This window comes from Lissotriton helveticus, chromosome 4_1, assembly GCF_964261635.1.
Source record: "Lissotriton helveticus chromosome 4_1, aLisHel1.1, whole genome shotgun sequence".
NCBI lineage: Eukaryota > Metazoa > Chordata > Amphibia > Caudata > Salamandridae > Lissotriton > Lissotriton helveticus.
In genome coordinates, this window is record NC_136063.1 from 1,889,562,400 (window position 1) to 1,889,586,371 (window position 23,972).

The window sequence follows — 23,972 nt, forward strand, 5'->3', positions numbered from 1 at the left end:
CACTGCCAAATCAAATAAAAAGCACTACAACTTTAATACCCTTTCGGAAACAAGTAAAAACTTGGTTATTTAATCAATAAGCAGCTATATTGTGATCTTTCTGTGTAGCGCCGAGACACCTCCGGGTAGTCGTGTGCTTAACAAGTTTTATAAATAAATAAATAAATAAAATAAAATAAATAAATAAAATTTTAGGATGCTTTTAATGCTTATCATATATTTACTCTTGTGTAAATTATTGGGTAAAAACTCTGTACGTTTTATGTGCTTTTATGATTATTAAAACAGCAATCGAATAAAGCCTTCCTTGACTTGACTTAATCAATAATGCTAATTCATAGTAAGTCACAAAATTATGAACATTTTTGAGGCAGAGCTTCCTGTGCAACTCCCTGCCAATGAATGAAAATGGAGGAAGTGAGGGCTGCGAGTGAAAGCACACATCCTTCTCTGCATTTGCATTCACAGAATTTCGAAATTTCTTTTAAAGAGAGAGTACCTGACAAAAAATTAACATGTAGTTATTAACATTTGAGAAACACACACTGGTCAATTTTTTTCCCCTTTGTTGCCAGCAGCTCCATTCACAAGGGGAAAGCTGGCCCTCAGTGACAGTCCCACTTTTGGAATGTGTTACTATTTCCTTTAGAATATTGATAACAGATGAATAATTTGTGATTGTAATTGGAAGTAATTGATTCTCAGCATACCAATTTGCAAAATGAGAGCACAATGGCACTTACATGTCCTCTTTGTTTTATGATTTGGTAAAGGGTGCCAAGTACGCTTTGCGAGTTGGAAAGATATTTTAGACTTTGTGATACGCTGTTTTGTAGTCACAACAGTTGTCATTTTGATAATTGCATGCTTTGCAACCTCAAAATAATTTTGTAACCCTTAGCATCACCCGTCCTGGTCTCTTAAGGCAACTTTATACCATGCAGTTCTGTTAAGGTACATCATTTCTTATCATACACCTTTACCCACTTTCATCCATCAAACTAAATAACATCACTCTCAGCATCTCCAGATTTCATAAAAAAGGCTTATTACCAAGGTATGTCTGCAGGGGACACATATGCACACACACACACACATACGCACACACACACACAGACACACACATGCACCCACACACCCCCAACTTCTATATCACGGTTTCCAATGTCCCACACCTTCTTAACAGACACTGCTCTTATTTAAGGGGAAATTGCAATTTTGAGTGTTAGAGTTCTCGCACAAATATCTGCATACGTCTTCAACTTGCTGCTTCTAATATTCTGTCATATCTTTTTTTTTTCTGACAGGCTTTGTGGCAATAAAAGTTGCTTTTTCCCATGTGCCCTCATTAATATCAATACGCCTTGTTCCCCATACATTTTGTCTTCTCATTTTTTCTTATTTCACAGTTAATGCTACTCTGGCTCTTCAATATATATTTTTTTATAATCAATTTTATTGATTTTTAATAAATACAATCAATGAAAACATAACCAGCTTTTCACACGATAAGCATTATATAATAACGACAAATAACACAGTGGGGGAAGAATCCCCCACATAGAGGAGTCCAACAAGGAACACCAGACGACAATGTCCATAACCATGTCCACAGTAAAGATTCAAGGAATTCAGTCTTCTACCACCCCAACCCATTTACCCCACACTCTTCGGAACTTTTTAGGACAACCGCGGGCAGCATACATGCGACGTTCCTGCGCTGTGCACCAATCTACCCCCATGCGCCACCGCGGCATGGAAGGGCCAATATCGCGTTTAGCCACCATCAGGGCCATGGTGAGACAAAGCTTCTCAGCCCTGTTCCCATCCAGACCGTCAGTCACCCCGAAGAGTATGTTCAGCGGATTCAACGGGACCTCCCAGCCCAATACCTCTATAAGATCAGTGGTCACTAACTCCCAGTAATGCATAATATCTGGACAGTGCCATACCATGTGATAAAAATCTGCTTGAGGGCACCAACAGCGGGGGCAGGAAGCATCAGACCGGAGTCCAGAGCGATGAAGGCGCAATGGCGCGAGATAGGCTGCATGCAGAAAGTATATTTGAACCAACCGGAGCCGTTCAGAAGCTGTAACTATTTTAGGGGCCATCGGCACATCCCTCCAATAGCATCATCTAATGAACCAATCCAACCCTCCCATTTATCCTGGAGAGATGCGGGAAATCCCCCCTCCCCAAATTATCAGTCATAACCTGTGCTTCAGGGGGGCTATACTCAGTCAAGGAGGTCCCCTCTGAAATGTGCACGTGGAGTGCATGGCGCAACTGAAGATAGCTATAAAACTGAGAGGTGTGGAGGGAGAACCCGGTCTGTAAATCTGAGAATTCACGAATGTGGCTCACGCTCCAAACATCCCCCAGCTGAGAAATCCCAACGAGGTCCCAGGTTCTAAACCCAGAGAGGGTGGCAACCTCCCTGAGCTGTGTTCCGCACCACAGAAGGGTGTATTGGGTTAACCTACCCGACCAGCGGGTTTGGCGCAGGGCAGCTTGCCAGGCCAGATACACCCCACGACTAACTTCCGGCAAAGTGGGGGGATAGCAGTTCCATAGAGCATCCCCTGGATATCTGAGAAACCCAACGCATGCAGTTCCAGGTGATAGGCCGGATCCGCCCAACTGCCGTTGAACCAGTCATGTACCGTAAGAAGCCTGGTCGCCAGATAATAGAGATGAAGGTTTTGGAGTATATAAAGGAAACGGGGCAGGACCTTCATCTTAAAGAGTGCGGACCCGCTTCACCAGAGGACTGACATTGAGGGACCAAGCGAGATCAGGAAGGGGCGTCACCCAGACCCCCAAGTACTTGAGAGACTGCCGCCGGAAAGGGATCGAGGACTGTCAATCGAAACACTTTCTGGACAGATGAAGGGGGACCAGGATCGACTTGGCAGCGTTCAATCAGAGACCAGAGACACGCTCAAAAAGGTGTAGGGCTCGGAGTCACCGAGGCCCGAGCAGGCTGGATCTGACAGAAAGATCAGGACATCATCAGCATAGAGGGCAATCTTGTCCTCTGCCAGACCAGGCCAGCGCCACCCCGTGAGGAGCGGGTCTGCCCGGACGACAGAAGCAAAGGGCTCCATCGCTAGCACGAAGAGGAGAGGGGGCAACCTTGCCTCGTGCCCCTCCCAATGGGTAAGGGACGTGAGAGGGCTCCGTTAACCATCACCTGGGCCAGGGGCTTGCAATATAGGGTCTTGACCAAGTTGTGAAAGGAGGGCCCAAAGCCCATCTCTGACAGCACCTCCTCTAGATACCGCCAATCCATGGAATCAAATGCTTTCTCAAAATCCACGAGGAGCAACGTAAGATAGGGAGTTAGTTGGTGTCGATGCGCCAGAGCAAGGTAGAGTCTTCTGAGGCAGTGCCTGGTACCCCGGTCGGGCCTAAAGCCACATTAGTCCATGTGGACCAATGTACTCAGGTAAGGTCGTATGCGCTGTGCCAAGACTGAGGCAAATATTTTGAGCTCCGAGTTGATAAGAGAAAAAGGGTAATAATCAGAGCAACGAGCAGAGGAAGGCTGAGACTTAGGAATCACCACAATGGTGGCCAGATCCATTTCAGAACAAAAGATGCCATGATCTGCTGCCTCTCGGTACATTGCCAAGAAATGGGGAATCAGTGTATCCCGGTAAGATGCATAGAACTCCTGTGGGAGGCCATCCGGCCTCTGCGTCTTATCCCCGCCATGCGGGAGATGGCGTCACTGATTTTCTCCGGAGTAATCGGGATATCAGGCCCCTCTGCCTCAGTGTCGGTGAGCGTGCGAGAGGGGGAACCTCTCACTCTGGAGGAGCTCCGAGAGAGCGAGGTCAGGGCATTGGGCAGAATACAAGGAAGCATACTATGAAGCAAAACATTGGGCCACCACCATGGGGGCCTGATGGGTCACCCCCTGAGAATCCATTACCTCGGGAATAATGAGGTTAGCCATAGGATAAGTGGCTAATCAGTGGAGGAGCTTACCATTTTTATCCCCCACTCATACACCCGCGCCACAGAGGACCTCCACAACAACATAGTGGAGTCCATTGAGGCCTGTCTGAGCTCATCCCTAAGGAATGTGAGCTTCCGATCCTGAGCCTCAGTTCGGTCTTCAGGCGGATAGACCTCTAGCCGGGCAGCCTGGGCCTCCAGAAGCGTAAGCCGAGTCACCTGTTTCGCGCGTTGGAGCTTAAGTTGGCCCTTGGCAAACCCACGAATTGTTGCCTTACCGGCCTCCCACAAGGTACCAGGGGGCGAAACAGAGTCTTGGTTAGCGGCAAAGTAGTGACACAGTTTGAGCCCTACATGCTTCCGGAAATCCTTGTCCTGGAGAAAACAGGCATTAAGCCGCCAGACCGGGCGCGAACAGGCATGGAGACTACCTAGGCGCATAGAAACTGGGGAGTCATCCGATATGCCTCTGGGAAGGATAGCGATGTCCTGGATCAATTGACAATCCAGGGCCGGAAGAAACAGATAGTCTAACCTGGCCTGTGTATGATGAGCAGCCGATGTGTGAATGAACATCCGAGTAGCCGGGTGCCAGAGTCGCCAGGCGTCTCCCAATCCCAAGGTCACGGCCCAGTTTGAGAGGAGTGTGGAGTGCGAAACCCGAGAGACAGAAGGGGCTGTAGCAGTGTCAAGGTTCGGGTCCATAACCGCATTGAAGTCCCCCCCCACTACAGTGCTCCCCGGGGGTAGGGCAGCTACCAGTGGAGCAAGGCGCCGGAGAGTGGAGGCCAGCAGAGAAGGGGGAGAGTAGACAGCTATCAGATTCAAGGGTTGGGTCCCAATGCCCCCCTCCACAATAACAAAGCAACATCCCGGATCGTGGATGACTGAACGTTCGACAAAAGTGAGAGCGCGGCGCAGCAGGACTGCCACCCCGCGAGAGCCCCGGGTGAACCCAGAGTGCCAAATCCTGCCATAACCATAGCGCGCCAGAAAGGGGCAGCGGTTGCCTACCAGGTGGGTGTCCTGAAGCAGCAATATGTCTATATTGTGTCGCTGGGCATAGCGCAGGACTGCATTCCGCTTAACCTTATCCAGGAGGCCATTAATGTTCCATGACACAATATGAAGCGAGGCAAGACTAGTTTGGTCGTCGGACATGGGAAGGCTGAGGTAATGATTGAGCGCCCAGCCTGCACAGAGAGCGTAGTGGTGCCAGCGCGTGGGGTATGAAACATAGAAGGACAATGTCAATCACTGAGTGAATGTCCCAAGATGAGGCAATATGGCTGGCATAAGAACAACAAAAATCAAACAATAAAACCCGGGACAACCGTCCCCCCACCCAAACCCAAGCCCCACCCCCCACCCTATACTTAAGAACAGGAAGCAGGGGCCCGTGGCGGCTAAAAACAACAATCTGTTGGGAGACAACTGTCTTCCCCCCTCCCTCGCCCCCAACGCCCCCCAACCTACACTTCTCTAGCGGAGGCATCTATCGCCCTGAAAGAGAAAATCTCAAACCAACAACCCCACAGTGAGGCTAACTGCTAAGCGAAAACGGTTAACGAAACAGGAACAAGGCAGAGATGGACCCCCTTCCATGTAGCCAGATGAAATGCCAAAAGCTGTATTCATGGTAAGATAACCTTGGAACCAGTACTGTATACAAGTCCTGGGATTAAATTGGAAATTGATTCGCCAAACTCAGTGGAACAATAAAGTCGGATCGGCCATGGCTCAGGAAGTTTAAGAGCGGTCACACCACAGGGACTCCAGAGAGGTGAGATACAGAGTTCACATTGTGTGGCTCAGGTCAGATGTTGTCCTCCTCACCAGATCCACGGATCGCAGGGCTCCCAGTCAGGTCTGAATCCAACACAGCCCTTTGCAGGGTTTCAGAGGGCCTCGGGACACTGCCCATATTGATCAGGGAAGTAGTCGGGCTGGGGGAGGTGGATCTCCGAGTCGGGGACCGGGAGGGAGAACACCGAGTCTGCGCAGCCGGAGAGCGGGACTCCCTACCAGGCGGTCGCTCTTCCTGCGGGACGTGGTCCGGCGCCGCTGGGGCTTAGGTATGGCTGGCTGTGGCTGCGGGGGGACCCTCCGGGTGAGAGAGGGAGCCCGTCCAGGTAGGATGGGTCGTTCCTCCGTGAGCCAAGTCCAGACCGCTTGGAGGGTATCGAAGAAGAATGCCTAGTCCTGGAAGATGACCTTATGACGAGCTGGGAAGAGGAGACCATTAGCGAAGGCCCATAGCTCGGAGCTTTTGTTTGACTTCTTCATAGGATTGACACTGAGTCTGCAACTCCCTGGAATAATCCGGGAAGACCATAATTCCGGAGTTCTGGAACTGCAGTGGACCATGCGCCCTGGCCGCCCCCAAGATAGCGTCTCTATCCCGTAAATTGAAGACTCTCAGGATAATGGGTCAAGCAGGGGCTCCAGGCGGAGGCTTGGGAGCCAGAGAGCGGTGAGCCCGCTCCAGGGCAAACCAGGGCAAAAGTTTCTCTTTGGGCATCCAGGAGCGTACCCAGGTGTCTACAAACGTGTCAGCATGGACCTGCTCCGCTCCCTCAGGAAACCCCAGAAGGCGCAGTTGTTCCTCCGCGCCCTATTCCGGCATCTTCAGCCCTACGATGGAGCTCTGAGGTTTGGGTCTGAAGGCGGGTCACCTGGGTTTTAAGTTGGCCGATATCATCTTCTGCTGTGGAAATATGTGACTCTGCCTCGGTGATGCGCGCTGTCGCACTGCACAGGTCCTGGCAGATAAGAGCCATGTCCACCCTCACCTCACAGATTTTGCTCTCCACTGAAGCCTGCGATGTGCTTATTGCCTGAAGGATGATGGAGAGATCTCCCCCAGCGGCTCCAGACTCGACAGGCGTCCCCCCGCCCGGATCCTGGTTCGATGTGCTGAAGTGATCCATTTTTGTTTGGGTTGGAGGAACAGAATTCTGTGTGGCACAGGGTCTGCCCATCGTCCCGAAGGCAGAGGTCTGTCCAGCCCAGGCGGACACGGACGCCGGTCCTCCCAAGAAACGGAAGGGGGAGGTGAGGGCCCCCCAGACACCCAGACCGCCAATGCTCAGATCCGGGCACCCAGTTCCACCCTCCCAAGCCCCAGCCGAGGTAGGAGGAGCTCGCCCCTTGGGCCGGATGGAGCGGGCCCTCCAGGGAGCGATCAGGCCAGCACAGGCGCCGGGTGCCGCTGCAGCCCCCCAACCCCAATACCCGCCAAGGGAGTGGGAGGGGGGGGTGAAGTTGCTAGAGTTACTCCGCCGCCTTGCCACCCGCACAGTGGCCGATCTCTCCTCCAAACCCCACTCACCAGAGCAGCTTCTGAATAGGCCGGGAGGAGGACACACCCGATCAAGGCCCCCAGTGACATGGCAACGGCAAGTGGTCCGCCACGCCCACACAAGATCACAGCAATGTTCGGAGTCCAGTTCGGGGCAGCCCAGACAACTATGCCAGGGATTGGAATGCAGGAGTCACTAAGAAGTACAGGGGCCGGCTCCGTGGCTGGCCGCAATGTAAAGAGGCCAGTCTAGAGGAGGGAAGAGTACAAGGAGCAGTAAAAGAGAGAGGGGGACAGGTCCACGGTCACCTCCACACCTCCCGCCACCCGATACAGTGGCCGATTCCCCCGCCCCAGACCCAGCACACACCAGCACTGGAAAGATCAAAGGGCCCCTCCACGGGGGCCCCACCTGCAGGGAGTCAGGCTTCCGTCACCCGGCAGGGCACACCAAAGCCCTATAAGCTGTCTCCGCCACCCGATATGGTAGCCGGGAGCAGCCCCCCTCACACACTGGGCAGAGCAAGGCCAGGCCAAGGAGGGAGTCACCCCGCCTTATCAGGTGCAGATGCAGCAATAAGGGGGGCCCAGGTCCATGCCCCACAGGGCGACGGAATCGAGGGTTGTATGTCAATACAACGCGGTCGGGCCTCCCCCTCGATGAGGGGAATCATCCATTACGACGCGGTGTTTACACCGCACTACCATTACAATGCTGGTTTTACAACGCAAGTCGTTACCACGACTTACGCTGTAGGGTGCTGGACTTAGGAAAAGTAAGATTTACTATTCCAAAACCAGCCTACGTACAGTAGGGAAGGTGTTGGAATAGTAAATCTACTATTCCTTAGCCTAGAGCTCCCTCCAGCGCAAGTTGTGGTAACGACTTGCGTTGTAAAACCAGCGTTGTAATGGTAGTGCGTTGTAAACACCGCGTCGTAATGGATGTTCCCCTCATCGAGGGGGAGGCCTGACCCAGGGCAGCAGACCACACCCCCCCGGTGGGCCACTCACTCACCGGGGGTTTCGTAGAAGTCCAGAGCACAGGAAACTCACAGGCTTGGCTGGGGCCAAGGCCAACCGCAGGACCACAAAGCCACAGTATGCTGCCACCCGATCACAGCGGCCGAGCCAGCCAGGGATGAGCGTCCCCGCCCCTCAGACCCAAGGAACAAAGAAGGCCACAGGCTCAAGGGCGGAGCAGGCTCACGGTCCCAAAACAGCAACAAAACAGCAACAGCCAAGCCCGGCCGCACTCCCGCCGACCCTCTCGCGGATGCGAGCACCCGGGCCGAGCAAGCAGAAGTTGCCTCCCTCCCTCCTCAGCGTCTAGGGCAACGGGCGGGCTGTGCTCTGCAACCCCGAGCAGCCTCACAGTAATGACCCGCTGGGGGCACCACCTCTCCAGCGCCGCACCGGGGATCCCACAGATCGCAAGCAGCTCCCAACGTACGCAGTCCAGGAGTGGGCCGCGAGCAGGTCCACCATTTTCTCTAGCACCCATGGGCGAGATGCAGAATCTGGGCAGCAGAGGCCTCTATCTGTGTATAGGGGGCCCAAAGCACAGCAACTATGGCAGTATGACACTGGGAGTGCCAATCCCGGTCCTATGGAAGCTGTCGGGAGCGGGTGTCAGGCGGATGACGGAGGGGGTCCAGAGCACTCCTAGAGTGCAACCGCCATCTTGACGCCTCAAGCCATGCCCCCGCTCTTCAATATATTACCACTGCATTTTATGTAGATGGTTTTTCATTTATAAGCATATCTTAAGGAGCTGGCTTTTCTTGCTTTAATCACTTGGCATATGTGAGGTTTTCTAACAATTGTTTCTGGAGCAAGGGCAGATTAAAGACTCAAAAGTCTTCGCTTAAAATTCCCACAGGCAAATCTCTTACATTTCCTTCTGGAGCATGTACTTATTTCAGAATGGATGATTCTGTGTCGCATAAAAGCAACAATGCTCCTTTGTCCTTGGCTACATCTACTAATGCTGCATAACCTAAAGCTAATGAGGCATCAAATAAAAGACTTAAGAAAGATCCCCCATCACTTTCCAAATTTCCTCCTAATGCCGCTTTTGACTAATTATTGTCGGAAATAAGAGTGTTATGTCCCTTCATGGAAGAAACTAGAATACCAGTTTACAAAATCTCTTAAATAGGTGGACTCATGTGGAAGAGTGAGTATCAAATGTTGTTCAGTAAGTATTTGATTTTTAAGATGCTCCTTCTAAGGTGAATCTCCTTCAGGATCAAGTAAATACCTTATGCAAACAGGCTGAAGACTTGGAAAACCACCACAGAAGAAATAATCTTACCTTATTTGGCCTTCCTGAGTGTGTTGAAGGAACAAATACTATCTCATTCTTTAAAACCTTCCTGTGACATATTTTGAATTTGCCTAATGGCCCACAGCTCAACATGCAGCAGGCTCACAGATGTGACCTTTCTTCCAAAGCTCAGACTACTTCTACATAGCCTCGAGGAGTAATTCTGTTTTTTATTGAATGTAAAAAACATTTGCATATTATTTCAGCTGCAAGACAACCGAAACAAATATAATGGTCTGGGCATGATTTATTCTTCTTTCAAGACTATGCCAAGAGCACTGCAGATCGCCAAAAAGAATTCTTAAACATGGGAACGATGCTCCACTCGCTTGGAGCCCGTTTTGGGCTCTTTCACCCATGTCTCTTCAAGGTTACGTCTCACAAAACGACAACTTATGAGTCTGAGAGACTTTTTTGCAACTCACAAGCCAGAAAATATGGATTTCACTGTATCAGCTTATGCATCAAATTAATATTATGTTGTTTCTCTCTTCTCTTCTTGTTTCTTTTTAGTTTTGACTAATTTGCTGGATTGACATGCTGTTATTGTTTTCCCTATGTTAAATTTTCTGAAATATTATCGGGAAGCGCTCTTTAGATTTTACTAGTCACTTCATATACTCTAACTAACTATACATTTTTTTGCAGGACTGTTCTCATGTTGTTTCATGTTCCTATCTCCCACCATGTTATCTTGTCCTCCATGTGCATACCTTCCCTCTGGGGTTTAAATATTCAGTCTTTTCATGTGGTCTCACCCCCATCTCCATCAAAAATATTTGTAGGTATGTTTATTTTTACTGTTATCTCACTTATTTTACATACTCTCTGTTATCTCATTTCACCCTATTTTCTTCTTCCCATCTCTCTCCTTTCTCTTTTTTCTCTCTGTTCCAACCTGTTTCTTTACTGCGCAACCTTTATTGTGAAGCTACACTGCTTTTTCATTGTTATCTGTTTTATTACTTGTTAAAATGCATGATACATTATATTCTTCTTGATCATAAGTATGATTACATAAAATGCATTATATATTTTCCATGACTTTAACAGTAATTTCATGGAATGTCAGAGGATTACACTCTCCCATCAAATGCCAAAGGACCCTAGCCCACTTCTCGAAACGTATTGCTCACATTGCTTGTTTGCAAGACTCTCATCTTAAAAAACATGAATGTATGAATTTTCAAAGGGGTTGGGTAGGTGATGTATTTTTCTTGCCTGGCAATAGTAAAATAAAATGTTGTTATGATTTACTGTCATAAATCTTTTTAAAAAATGGAGATGGCTACTGCTTAAATTATGGATTAACAATGTTCCACTTGTTGTGTTTAATGTATATGACACTACTACTCCTGATTGCCGGTTTTGGTCCAGCATTGCCCAGAAACTCTTACAATGTCCTGATGAAAATATTATTTTAGCAGGTGACTGTAATCAAATAATTGATCCCTTTCTTGACAGGCATTCTTCATGACATATTCCAAACAAATCGCAAAAAGCCTCTGCACATACTATCACGAACATCACCTTACAGATGATTGGCACTTATGTAACCCTTCCCTGAGAGAGTACACATATTTTTCCCCAGTAAAGCATACACAATGAAGGATAGATTATATTTTTCTATGTGTCAGAATTGTTTATCGGTTTATCAAACCACAGTGATAAAACATACACTCAATGTGGCAGAAGGTGGGAGCTACAACACATTTGGTGCATCCATAAAGGGGCAATGGGGAAGATAGGGGGGTAGGGAAAAGGCGGGGGTAAAGGAGTGGTAGACACAACAATGAAGAAAGACATACCATCAGCAAAAACAGTTCGACAGGTCAAACAACTTGATGCTGGGCGCCGAGTCCAAAACCGTGGGTGTCTGAAAGTGTGCAGCGGTCATTTACGACAGCAGGGACAATAGAGGCCACGTGTCATAGTTGCCCGTACTGCAGAGGGAGGGCAAGGGCTAGAGAAGGAATGGGGGGTTTGGAGGTCCATCGTTCAGACCCTAGTGATAAGGAAATTGTGAGTCTTGGGTATCGGCATTAGGCATAGAGGGAGAGGTATGGGTTGGTATAGGTCGGGATGACATGTGACTATATAGGACTAATATAGGCAGTGCCCCTCAGGGGGAGAGCGGTTCTTGGGTTCACAAGTGTCCGGGGTCATTTGGCCATGCAGAATAGGAGATGTGTGCACCTTCCTGTGTGTCCGGTGGGGAGGGGGGGTGAAGAGGAGAGAAAGGCAGGAGGGAGGGGAAAGAGCAATGTGGGAGGAGACTGGGGGTAGAGTGAGAGGGGGTGGGAGAGGGAATGTGAAAAGGAGGGGAGGGGCAAAGAGGGAGGGCAGGGCAGTCAGGGGCTGCTGCAAGGGGTGGGAAAGGGTGGGTGGAGGAGGAGGCCTATCTGAACCGGGTTTGCAGCGATCAGGACGTTCGTGCCGATGGTTGCTAAGTATGGTGTTAGTGAAGGGCCTCCCACAGGAAGGTGGCCCATATCTGTGCAAACTTCTCCACATGGTCCTGCATGCCATTGATAATGTGCTTGCGGGACGCTGTTTGAATCAACGCTACCATTCAGTCCTCCTGTGAAGGCGGTGTGGGGGTCCGCCATTGTTGGTGAGAGATGCCCGGGGAGTCTCTGGTGTTGTGAAGGAGGATAACAGGAGGTGAGAGGGAGATGAAGAGGCATGGACACTCCCAAGGTGTCACCAGAATAAGACCAGAAAGGCCGGAGAGAGAGTCAGTCACAGAGAATGTGGGTTAGGTTGCAATGTGTGTCTGGGCATCTCCAACATCTCGAGTGGAGCAGGATGGCGGCTCTCAGTAGCTTTGTTGGGGTCCAGTACCACTCATGAAGGGTATTAAAAAGTTCAACCGAGCTTCCCATGTTCCCCTGTCCAGGGCCTCTATTACATCTACCCAGTCTTCCTACTCGGCGGTGATCTGTAGGCGGGACTGACACTTAGGGGTCGATTAGGATCGCGGACGGACTTGAGTCCGTCCGCAACCCCTGAGGAGGAGGGAACGTCCGCATGGGCTGCGGCGTTCCCTCCGATCAAATTAGGATGTGACCGCCAGGGTGGCGGTCACATCCTCTATCTCTAACATTGCGGCGGGTGCAGCTTCAAGCTGCACCCGCCGCAATGTAAAAAATCCATGCACAGCATTTGCGTGCACAAAGCGGCAGGCACCGCGCGGTGCCTGCTGCATTGTGCACGCAAATGCAGGGGGGTACCATAGGTACCCCCCATGTGCACCCCCCACCCCACCTTCACCCAGGGGGCCCGCAACGGGCCCCCGAAGTGAAGGTCCGTATGCTTTTCCACGGCGGTAAAGCCGCCGCGGAAAAGCATATATTTTCAGACATCCTAATATGCCTGGCGGTGTCTGATAGACACCACCAGACATGTTAGTGCTTTTCCGCCGCGGTCGCCTTCCGACCGCGGCGGAAAAGCGGCGGACAGATTATCAGACCCACCAGCCATCCTAATTTGGCGGTGGGTCTTTGGAGTCTCCGCCGCGGTTTTTCCGCATCCTCCAGGCCGGCGGACACTTCCGCCGGCCCGGAGGATGCGGAAAAACCGCCATCCTAATCGGCCCCTTAGTGTGGAGGCTGCGGAGGAGGTGTTGGGAGAAGAGGTGGTTCATGAGTGTGCTGCAGAGCCCCAACATTAATTCCCTGTATCGGCCCCACATGGACAGATATTCCACTATTGGCGAAGACCACAAGTCCCAAGGGTGAGAAGACTGAGACATCTCCCCAGGCAATGTTTCAGCTGCAGGTACTGCCAGGGCTGCTGCGGGAGTAACCTGAATTCCTGCCGCAGGGGGGCAAAAGGTTTCAAATCACAACCTAGTAAAACCTGATCCAGGGTCCATATGCCCGCTTCTTCTCATCTCGGCCAGCGAAGTAGCTGGCCGTTTACACAAATGCTGTCATTGCCCCTTAGTGGCGCCTTGATGTGTAATCCGTGATCTAAGCCTCATAGGTGATGGGCATGACACCAGGCTTTAGGCATGGCCTGTATCACTGGATGTGGAAGGGGTAGTTGGGGGATATGGCCCCTGTATAGGAGGCCAAGACCGCCGCCGCATGCAAGGATCGAGTGTTCCATCGTAACCCACTGCGTGGAGTCCGGCATGCCCAGGAGCAGGTAAGCGAGCTGGGCGAGATAGAGGTCCATGGAGTAGTGCTCCACATACAGAAGGCCCAGGCCACCACAGGAGCGATGAGCCATAAGTTTGGACACAGCCAGGCAGGGGTGGTTGGAGCCCCACACAAGGGCCCGTATATGGGTGTCTATGAGGCAGAGAGTGGCCAAAGGCAACGGGTAGCATGCCCAGTTGGTACGTAAAGCATGCCAGTGTGACCATCCTTACCGCTTCTACTCTGCCCCACATAGAGAATCCCAGAAGGGACCATTTGTCAAAGTCCGTTTTCATCTGTGCAATCAGGTGTGTCAGACTGTCCATGGCCATGCCTTCCAGGCCTCTGTTAACCAGGACCCCCAAGTATTTGAGCCATGAGGGCTTCCATCGGAAGGAGTAGCCATGAATTGCAGCCATGGAGATTGGGAGAGCCTCGCTTTTATCCCAGTTCACCTTATACCCGGACAGGGTCCCAAAGTTGTCAATGACTTTTAGGAATGCCGGCAATGAGTGTTGGAGTTCCTTGAGAGTAAGGACAATGTTGTCACCAAATAGGCACACTTTAGAAAGACCTCCCTCGATGGGTATGCCCACCATAAATGGAGAGTTGCAGATGGCAGAGTCCAGGTACCCCCATTTGATGCTTTCCTAGGCCTTTTCAGCATCCTAGGCTGACTGCGTCCTCTAGTAAGTCCTTAGCAGCCCATAAGGTGTGAGCCAAGGTACAGAGGTAGTTCCTGGAGGAGCGGCCTCAAACAAAGCCGACCTGTGTGTGGTGAATGAGGAAGGTTATGACCTTGCTCAGGCGTGCTGCCAAAATACTGGGAGCAAGGATTTTAATATCTCAATTTAAGAGGGATATAGGACGATAGCTGTTGCACAGTAACAGGTCTCTCCCTGGTTTGGGCAGGACCACGAGCAATGCCCTGTTAGCGAGAGGACCCAGGGAGGCCGTTCGATCCACTTCGTGTAAGGCGGCATGGAGAGTATCGATTGTTTAATCCCCAGACCACTTGTAGAACACAGCAGGGTATTGTAGTAAGGCCGCTTGGAGATAGCTGCTGCAATTTCTTCCTTGATGAGATCCCTTGCCAGAAGTTTGCGGCCCTTGTCTGTCAAGCGTGGGAGATCAATCCACTTGAGGAATGTGTATATCTGTTCTGCACTAGCCAGCGCCTCTGGGATATAAAGCTGTTTGTAAAATGATGCAAATTCGTTAATGATGATCTGAGGTCAGGTGAGTATCTCTCCGTCTGCTGATCTGAGTGTGGTGATGGTCATTGCAGCCTCCCGCTACCTCAGTTGTGCCATTAGCAAACAGCCTGCTTTTCCCCCGCTCATATTTCCTCCCTTTTAGACTTTGGAGGGCGTATTCAGCTTTGGAGATGAAGAGACTGTTAAAGGCCATGCGGGATTGTTCTAGGCTGTGATAGTTGGATATAGAGGGGTGGGACAAATAAAGGCGGGGGAGTGAGGCCATTTGGCCTTCTAGCTCAGTCCAGCAAAGGGACGTTTGTTTGTTAGCCAGGGCGGCTTCTCTCATTAGCTGTCTGCAGATGGTTGCCTTCACTGCCACCCACAGTATGCTTCAGGATTATACAGATGTCATATTGTCTGCTAGGTAGGTGGATAGGTGGGCTAGTAGCTGGGACTTGCCCTGGGGTGATTAGTGTGCATTCAGGTGCCATGGTTTGCGCCCCGGGGAAGCCAAGTCTACGTCGCGGGACACCAGCATCGGGGAATGGTCAAATAGTGCAGCCTCCTGTATGCTGGAGTCCTTGACAAGCGTCACTTCTGAGTGAAAAATGAGAAAGTAATCCAGTCTTGATTCGGTACCATGACCGAGGACAGGAAGGTGTATTCCATGTCCGTCGGGTGGCATATGCACCAGTGATTCACGTGGCCGTGCTCTGAGCCTTTATCTCACAGCAGGGCTCTGTCCGCGTCTTTCTCCTGTCCGGGCATACACTTGAACACACATAGGCATCTGTCTCCCACTAGCAATTCAACAAATGTATATCTGCCATCCTGAGTGGACCACATACTTACGACTGTAATGCGTAGTGATTTATAGTGCAGTATAGCCACCCCACATTTTCATGGTTGTCCACCCTCAGCTGCGTCTGGTGCTGAGATGGTGATGTGGATCACTTTGCCCACCCAGTCACTGCATAGCTTGTTGGATTCTAGGGCATCCATGTGCGACTCTTGTAGGAGAGCCAGGATCCATAGTGGATGGTGGGTGTGGAGGGGGATGTGGCCATGTGTGGCCCTGGGGTCTGGAGAGACACCTAGCTGCTCGCAAAGGGGCAAATATAGAGGGACAACCAGATGATGTGGGAAGGTGAAGCTGGGTGGTGTGCCGAGGTGCAGAGACTGTACAGACAGGAGGATGATGTAGACAGGCAGGGAAGCCAGAAAGGGGGCAGGCAAGGACGTTGGGTGTTGGGAAGAGGTTGAGGATGGGTTCAGGGTCTGTCGAAGAGCCGTCAGGACTCGGGTGGGGGAGAGAAAAGGTGGGGAATGGAATGGAAAGGAAAAGGAACGAGGAGAAGGAGGGCAATGGAGCCGCGCACGCAGGAAGAGCACCTACCAGTAGACACTAGTCAGTACTGAGCACTGGTTAGCAGTGAATACCAAGAGATTCATCAGAAGGAGGAAGTGGGGGAGTGATGTGGAAAGGCAGGTATGGTGGACTGTGCGCGAGGAACGCAGTGCTGGTGGTTCTGAGCTGTGTGCTGCGGGTCTAGGAATGTGGGCTCTGTCATGCCGAGGGAGCCCCGTCGGGAGGCATGGCAGGCCAGGAGTCGCACTATTACACAGGTGCAGCTGTGATGAGGACTGATGTCACAGTTATGAGAAGGGCATTGGAGGGGCGCCAGAGTCTGTCGTGGGCGTAAATGTTGCAGGGTACCTCTGGATATACATCAATGGGAGAGAGGAGGAGGACAAGTAAGTGCACGATTGAGAGGCCGGAAAACCATCTGTGCGGCAGGGGGGCCGCCAGCCCCACTGGGGCAGTTGGTGCCCATACCAGTGTTGTAAACATGGCACATAGGGGTCAATGTGGAAAGGACGGGGGTAGACGAGTTAGAGTCTCATCATAGACCGAAGAGCATCAGGACAGGCAGATCTCACCCAAATACAGCGAGGAACATCGGTGTGGTCAGGGAGAGGGAGTGAATGCTCCAGTGTCAGAGGAGAGGACTGGTTCACTAAAGAGAAGAAGCGGAGGGGGAGCGCAACTACACCTTGGGTAAGCAAAAATAGACCGGACATAAAGGATAGGCGTACAGCCTGGTCCCTCAGAGCATAGGGAGTTTGTCAGCGGCATCGCTCCGGGCCTGAGTTACTGCTGAGTCGCAGGATGCATGGGACTGCGAGGGCAATGGTGTGGGGAAGAAGGGGACAGAGATAACATAGGGCCATTCTTGGCTGCAGGACCCTTACAGCTGGGCGCCGTGCCTGGTGGGCTTAGTAAGTGTCATCTGTGGGGAAGGCGGGATCGATCAACCTGCAGCTCCTGATGCACAGAGCAGATAAAGGTTAGACATGCGGCAATCGAACTATGAGAAGATAAACATTGAAATATATAAAGCACAAAACAATAGCAAAAAAACTGTCTATGAGTGAAGCAAGCCAATTTTCAGCCATAGGTTTTCTTCTCCAGATCTCAATGCTCCCACCACAGCATGCTCGTTGCATCATAGCCTTCTCGGCTAATTAGACCTCAGGGCGTGCTCTCTGTGGGAGAGGCAGGTTTCAGGGGGGAGCGTGAGTTGTCCCTGTCTTTCTCCTGAGTGAGCTAGGCCACCTTCTGAAGAACCTGTGTCTTAGATTATATTTTAATTTCACACCATCTAACTTTACATGCTATAGATATTGTGTTTACCTAATTTCTGATCTCGCCCCAGTCTTGATCCAATTGGACCTCTTACCATAACATGCTTCCCCTAAGAGGTAGAGATTGAACAACTCTTTGCTGTTAGATAATTATTTTACTTCATGAATATTTCCTTTTTAATCTTAGCAGTAACAATCCCTTTCATATAATATGGGATGCTCTAAAACCTTAGCTCGTGACTTTGTCATTAACTTTGTTTCCAAGTAGAAAAATGGATTTCAGACTCAATCTACAAAATTACTTCAGGACATTAAACGCTTTGAACATGCTTATTATACCACAGACACACGCACAAGCACTCCTTACAACAACTTATTAAAGCTAAGCTGTATTTTCATAAAATATCTAATGTTTCTGCCTCATCCTATCTCCTTTAAAGCTAGTGCTAAATATTATGGTGGTCAAAAAAGTCTGGTAAATTATTAGCAAATTACCTTAAAAGTAAACAAAATAAATTACTTATTGAATCCATTTTAGATGATACGGGCCTGGCCCATTCTAGAGATTACCATATTTTAGATCAATTTTGTAATTTTTATACCAACTTGTACACTTCCAAGCATACTCCATCAGAGGTGGATATCCTACAATATCTTTCATCTATCCATGGACCAGATCACTCTCCAATAGATTTTACATATTTAATGAATGGTATTTCTTCTACAGAATAATAGCTAGATATATTATCTCTTAAAAAAGATAAAGCTCCAGGGTCCGTTGGATTTAAAGCAGAATTCTACCTAAATTGCCAACTTTAGTGAGCTTATTCTCAGGATTCCTCCACTTCTTCTGGATCCTTTCTTTAAGCACTCATTGGCCTTATCACAAAAGATAGTAAGGATCCACGCTACTTCAAAATTTATAGACCTATCTCTAAATTTGGATTGCAAAATGTTTGCTAAAGGACTAGCTTCCAGATTTGAATCTTCCTTACTAACCTCTTAGTCCGGTTTTGTGTCAGGCAAAAATCTTTCAGATTACACTTGCTTTTTTTTTAATAATTATATTTTTTACATTATTTCAAAATCTGCTGATCTACCGGAATTCTTAGCAGCAATTGCTTTAGATGCTGAAAAGACCTTTGATCGTATAAACTGGTCTTTTCTATTTCATACTCTTCAGTGGTTTGGCTTCGGCCCTTAAATTATTAACTTAATATCCCTCCTTTATTTGTCTCCACGAGCTGCCATTTGTGTTAATGAATTGACTTCTGCTTATTTTACCTTAGGCGAAGGTGTGCGGCAGGGTTGCCCTCTTTCTCCATTTCTATTTAATGTAGCTTTAGAACCATTCTGATCCAGAATTAGGCAAAACACGCTTATTTCATGGTTTCTCCTATAACGCCCAATAAATTAAATTAGCTGCATATGGTGATGATATCTTATTATTCATATCAAATCCTCACTCTGCACTTCCAGCCTTTTAATCTGAGGTTACATCTTATGTTTTAGTCTCTGCATATAAGTTAAATAATGATAAATGCAAAATCTTACCCTTAAACAAAACATGACTTTTCTTCCTCCAACTTTAAATGGAAACCTAATCAACTTAAGTATCTTGGTCTTCAATTCACTCAATCCTTCTGTTTCTCTTGATGTAGATGCTTGTCGGCATAAGATTACTTCACTAACAAATAGGTGGCATTCCTTACATTTATCATGGTGGGACCGGTTGGATACCATTAAAATTATGTTGGTCCCTATTATTCTCTTCATTATATCTAATATCCCTTACATATTCCTCATAAATCGTATTAAAACATTTCCTCGATTGTGTCCTCTTTTCTTTGGACCAAGAAAAACCCTCCATGTCATTATTGAAAATAAAGTGACCTAATGCAAAAGAGGAGTACATTTTCCGGATTTTGCTACCTATCACAAAGCCTTCATACTAAAACAATCTATACATTGGATATCGCCTTCATCCTCTTGCACTTCAATTTGGACAGATTTAGAACACAAGTTCCTATCGTCTTTCTTGTTTCCCAAACTTATATTTTTGGGGGGAAAACCTCAATAACCTACCCTATATTTTAGACACACCTGCAGATTTTTGGCTTTTGTCACGTTAAGCTCTCCTACTGACTTGAACACCTTCTTGAACTCAACCATTTGGCACAACCATTTTATGCAAATCAAGAACAGACCCATGACTGGTCAATTTGGAGATCAAGGGGACTACTCAATTTCAATCAATTGTATAATAATGATACCTTTCTATCTTTTATACAAGTTCAATCACTATTTGGCCTACCATCCAATTGTTATGAAAAAGTCATGATCTTATGAAACATCATTTCTCACTCCTACACTCACTTTCAGTCCCTCTCTCTTACTAATAATACAGCACTAATACAGAATCTTACTTATCTCTTACATGCAAACTCCGAAGCTTCTTTTATTTTTTCAGTGCTTCAATGCACTTCTAATGGCTGGCCTAAATCAAATACAGAACTGGCCTGGGAAAATGATATGCATATCACTTTACCTATTTAAACCTGGAAGCAGATCTGGATCAAATTGAGGAAATAGTCCTGAGCAGTAAACACAAAACAATTTTTTTTTTATATACAATAGATATTAACAACACCAGATCTCCTTCACAAGATCAACTCCAACACACCAGACACTTTTTGGCTTGCTCTGAACATCAGCTAATTTAAAACATTTGATATTTGCATGCCCCTATGTTTTCAATTTCCGGCTACAGGTTTGGGCTCAAATACATTTTATATTTTGTTTAAGCATTCCTTTTTCTATTGCTGTTTTCTTGGGCTGCATCTCTAGAGTGTGGACTAATGTTTCATTTCATGTACAAATAGTAGAACCTGGAATGGCATGGGGAGCAAAATAACAACGGATTAAGGCCCAGATGTCTGTACTGGGGTGAATGTATGACATTGTTGTGCTTTCTGCCCATCAATTGTTCTTTTTGCATTTGTCACCCGGAGTGGGATGGGTATGCCCAGATGTGGGTCCCGTGCTCTCCATGCCACTGAAGTCAATCTACTGGCTGAAGGTGCAAAATTTTAATTATTTTCTGTAACAGTAAAAAAAGATTTGTCTTGTCTGTTACTATTTCTAATGTTAACAGAAGCAAACAATTGAAAACATACTTGTGTGTCAGAGTATGTGTTATGAGTTACTTGCATTGCTTGCTCACAAATATTAATTATTTGCATGTAAACATATTTTCCTCTTCATTCCTTCTGGTTTGGTATTCAACCAAGTACTTACCATAAACCCAACAAAGTCCAATTTGCTCTACAACTGCGGCAATGATGAGAGTCCAACCTCCACAGAAATAATCAATTAAGTTGACCCAGTAAATTCCTGCCTTTGAAATAAATAAGAGATATTAACTTTCAATCCTACTTTTATAAAGAAGGATTATGTACTTGTCATGGCTATATCGCAACATGGTTTTAAGAAGGAGTTCCAGTGCTATTGAACAGTACATCATACATCCTTCTTTCTTTTTGTCATAATCAGAATGCAAAACTACATTTCTGCAACACTTGATGCAGATGTTAATCTTTAAGCCATGCGTTACGTACAGCAGAAAACAATGTATATTTACTTATTGCAAACCAGTATCAACAAATAACAGCCCATCAACCTCTAATGTCTTACTTAATATTTCAACACCAATAACAGTCATCTACCTCAAAAGAACAAGTTACTTACCTTTGGTAACGCCTTATCTGCTAGAGACATGATCTAGCCACAGATTCCTTACCTTTGAACTTACAGGCATCAGGCTAGATCCAGAAGATTTTTCACAGCAGTACCCCTAAGCACCGGTCCACTCCGTGTGATGATGTTGGCGTCGTGTTCGTCATCGTCTTGACATCCACATTGTCAATATAACCGTCACTCTGGCCCGCTAACGTCAGTACTTTTCACGACTCTCCATGCCAGGAGCGCCAAGCCATGAAGTGACTGACCATGGTGTGTTAAAAAATGAACAGCTAGGGCCCTCAAAGGGAAGATCCCTGACACTTTAAAAAACAATACCGCATCTTGGTGAGGATGGGTGGGTCAGTAAGGAATGTGAGGCTAGATTATGCCTCTACCAGATAAGGCGTTACCCAAGGTAAGTAAATTGTCCATCTGATAGAGACATCTAGCTGCAGATTCCTTACGTTTGAACAGATACCTAAGCAATACCATCCCCAGAGGACGGACTGCAGAAAGGTTCTAGACCAGAAAATCCTGCAAAACCGAGCGACCGAACAGTCCTTCTCTGCGTACCTGGGAATCCAGGCATTAGTGTCTGGTGAACGTGTGCAGTGATGCTCATGTGGCTACTTGGCAAATATCAGAAACGGTAACACCACACTGAAGAGCCATGGTGGCCGCTTTAGCCCTAGTGGAATGGGCTCTAAGCCCTTCAGGGGATCTTTGTTTGCTAAGGCATAACATATTTTTTGCAGAGGATAATCCAGTGGGATATAGTCCTCTTTGGACAGCACGCCCTTTCTTTTCACCCACATCCATACTAATATAATAAAGAGAGAGCCCAAACCTTTGAGGCGGGTAATCTCAGGAACCACAGCACCAATCACAACACCCAATACAGCGTTGGAAAGGGCAGTTGCAGCAGAAGGCTATGCAGATGCCCACCATATACATTTAAAAGGTAAAAGAACCGTGACAGCAAAGTAGTCCCTTGTGGGTGTGTCTGCGTTGTGCTGTGGGCGTGTGCTGGGGGCGTGACAAACGCTGGGGGCGTGTGGGACGTTCCGCCCTGCATGCCATGTCTCATATTGTGTGCTAAGCCCACCCTGCTCCCTTTAAATACCCCTGCACCCAATAATCATAACCCACCCTTACTCCTTAAAATACCCCAACACCCTTAAACACTAACACATCTTAACCCTATAAATATACCCTGTACCCCAAAAACAAAACCTATCCCTAAACCCTAAAAATACCCCTGTACCCCAAAACCCAAACCTAGCCCTGAACCCTAAAAATACCCCTGTACCTCAAAACCCAAACCTAGCCCTGAACCCTAAAAATACTACTATACCCCAAAACTACCCCTGAACCCTAAAATACCCCTGTACCCCATAACCCAAACCTAGCCCTGAACCCTTAAAATACCCCTGTACCCCAAAACCCAAACCTACCCCGATCCCTACACTAACACATCTTAACCCTATAAATATACCCTGTACCCCAAAAACCAAACCTATCCCTAAACCCTAAAAATACCCCTGTACCCCAAAACCCAAACCTAGCCCCGATCCCTAAAAATACCCCTTTACCCCAAAACCCAAACCTAGCCCTGAACCCTAAAAATAACCGTGTACCCCAAAACCCAAACCTACCCCTAAACCCTAAAATACCCCTGTACCCCAAAACCCAAACCTAGCCCTGAACCCTAAAAATACCCCTGTACCCCAAAAGCCAAACCTAGCGCTGAACGCTCAAAATACCCCTGTACCCCTGTACCCCAAAACCCAAACCACCCCCTGAACCCTACAAATCCCCCTACACCCCAAAACCCAATCCTAGCCCTGAACCCTAAAAATACCCCTGTGCCCCAAAACCCATACCTACCCCTAAACCATAAAACTATCCCTGTACCCCATAACCCAAAACTATATCTGACCCCTTAAAATACCCAAACACCCCAAAATATATACCTCAGTACCCCAAAACATATACCCCTATACCCATACTTACCTTATCCAAACATTTTAAAAAAAACATGCTTTTACCATTCATGCATTTACAACGAATTTCGTTGTAAATGTAGGCGGGTAAAAGCATATAAAATGTAACGCCATGCGTTATAATAGCATTGCGTAGTCATGGTACTTTTGTAATGAAAGTATGTGGAGTGATGGTAGGCTGAAAGAAAGTTGCGTAATAATGGGTGTTTACCCTCCCCCGGTAAGTACATTGGTGGCACGGCGGCCCACATCTCCAGCAACATACTCATATTTTTTCACCACCCATTTGAAAAATGCACAGGTCTCTCTCATTGATGGCCAGCACCGACATACACTTTTAGACACACCTCCCGCCACAAGTTCTAGAATTGCGAACTTTAAAGCTGGGGAGCTACGTTCGAATCTCGGCATCAGCTCAACATCCTGTGATTCCAGGCAAATCGCTTTGTCTCCCCGTGCCAACCACTAATGAATGTGTTCTTCTGTAATGTAAATTGTGCTAGTGCCATGTTGTCGAGTTTGCGCTATATAATATTGCAAGGAAAAATAAAGTAGGGAAACTCGAGTTCACACACTACTGAACGCGCACTCTTAAGTGCATCAGCAGTGCACTGTGAATCGGAGCATTTCACAGGCCTGTCA

At 48.0% G+C, this 23,972-nt stretch overlaps 1 protein-coding gene across 2 annotated transcripts in view; it reads right to left on the minus strand.

Moving 5' to 3' along the window:
* The window catches only part of LOC144827735 (sodium- and chloride-dependent neutral and basic amino acid transporter B(0+)-like), a 1,401,915-nt gene that overhangs the window by 594,196 nt on the left and 783,747 nt on the right, over positions 1-23,972 (minus strand). For both annotated transcript variants that reach the window (XM_078685942.1, XM_078685941.1), the window contains one exon: positions 20,884-20,983. In XM_078685942.1, the coding sequence (XP_078542068.1) occupies positions 20,884-20,983 (100 nt within the window). The remainder of the gene's footprint in view (positions 1-20,883; positions 20,984-23,972) is intronic.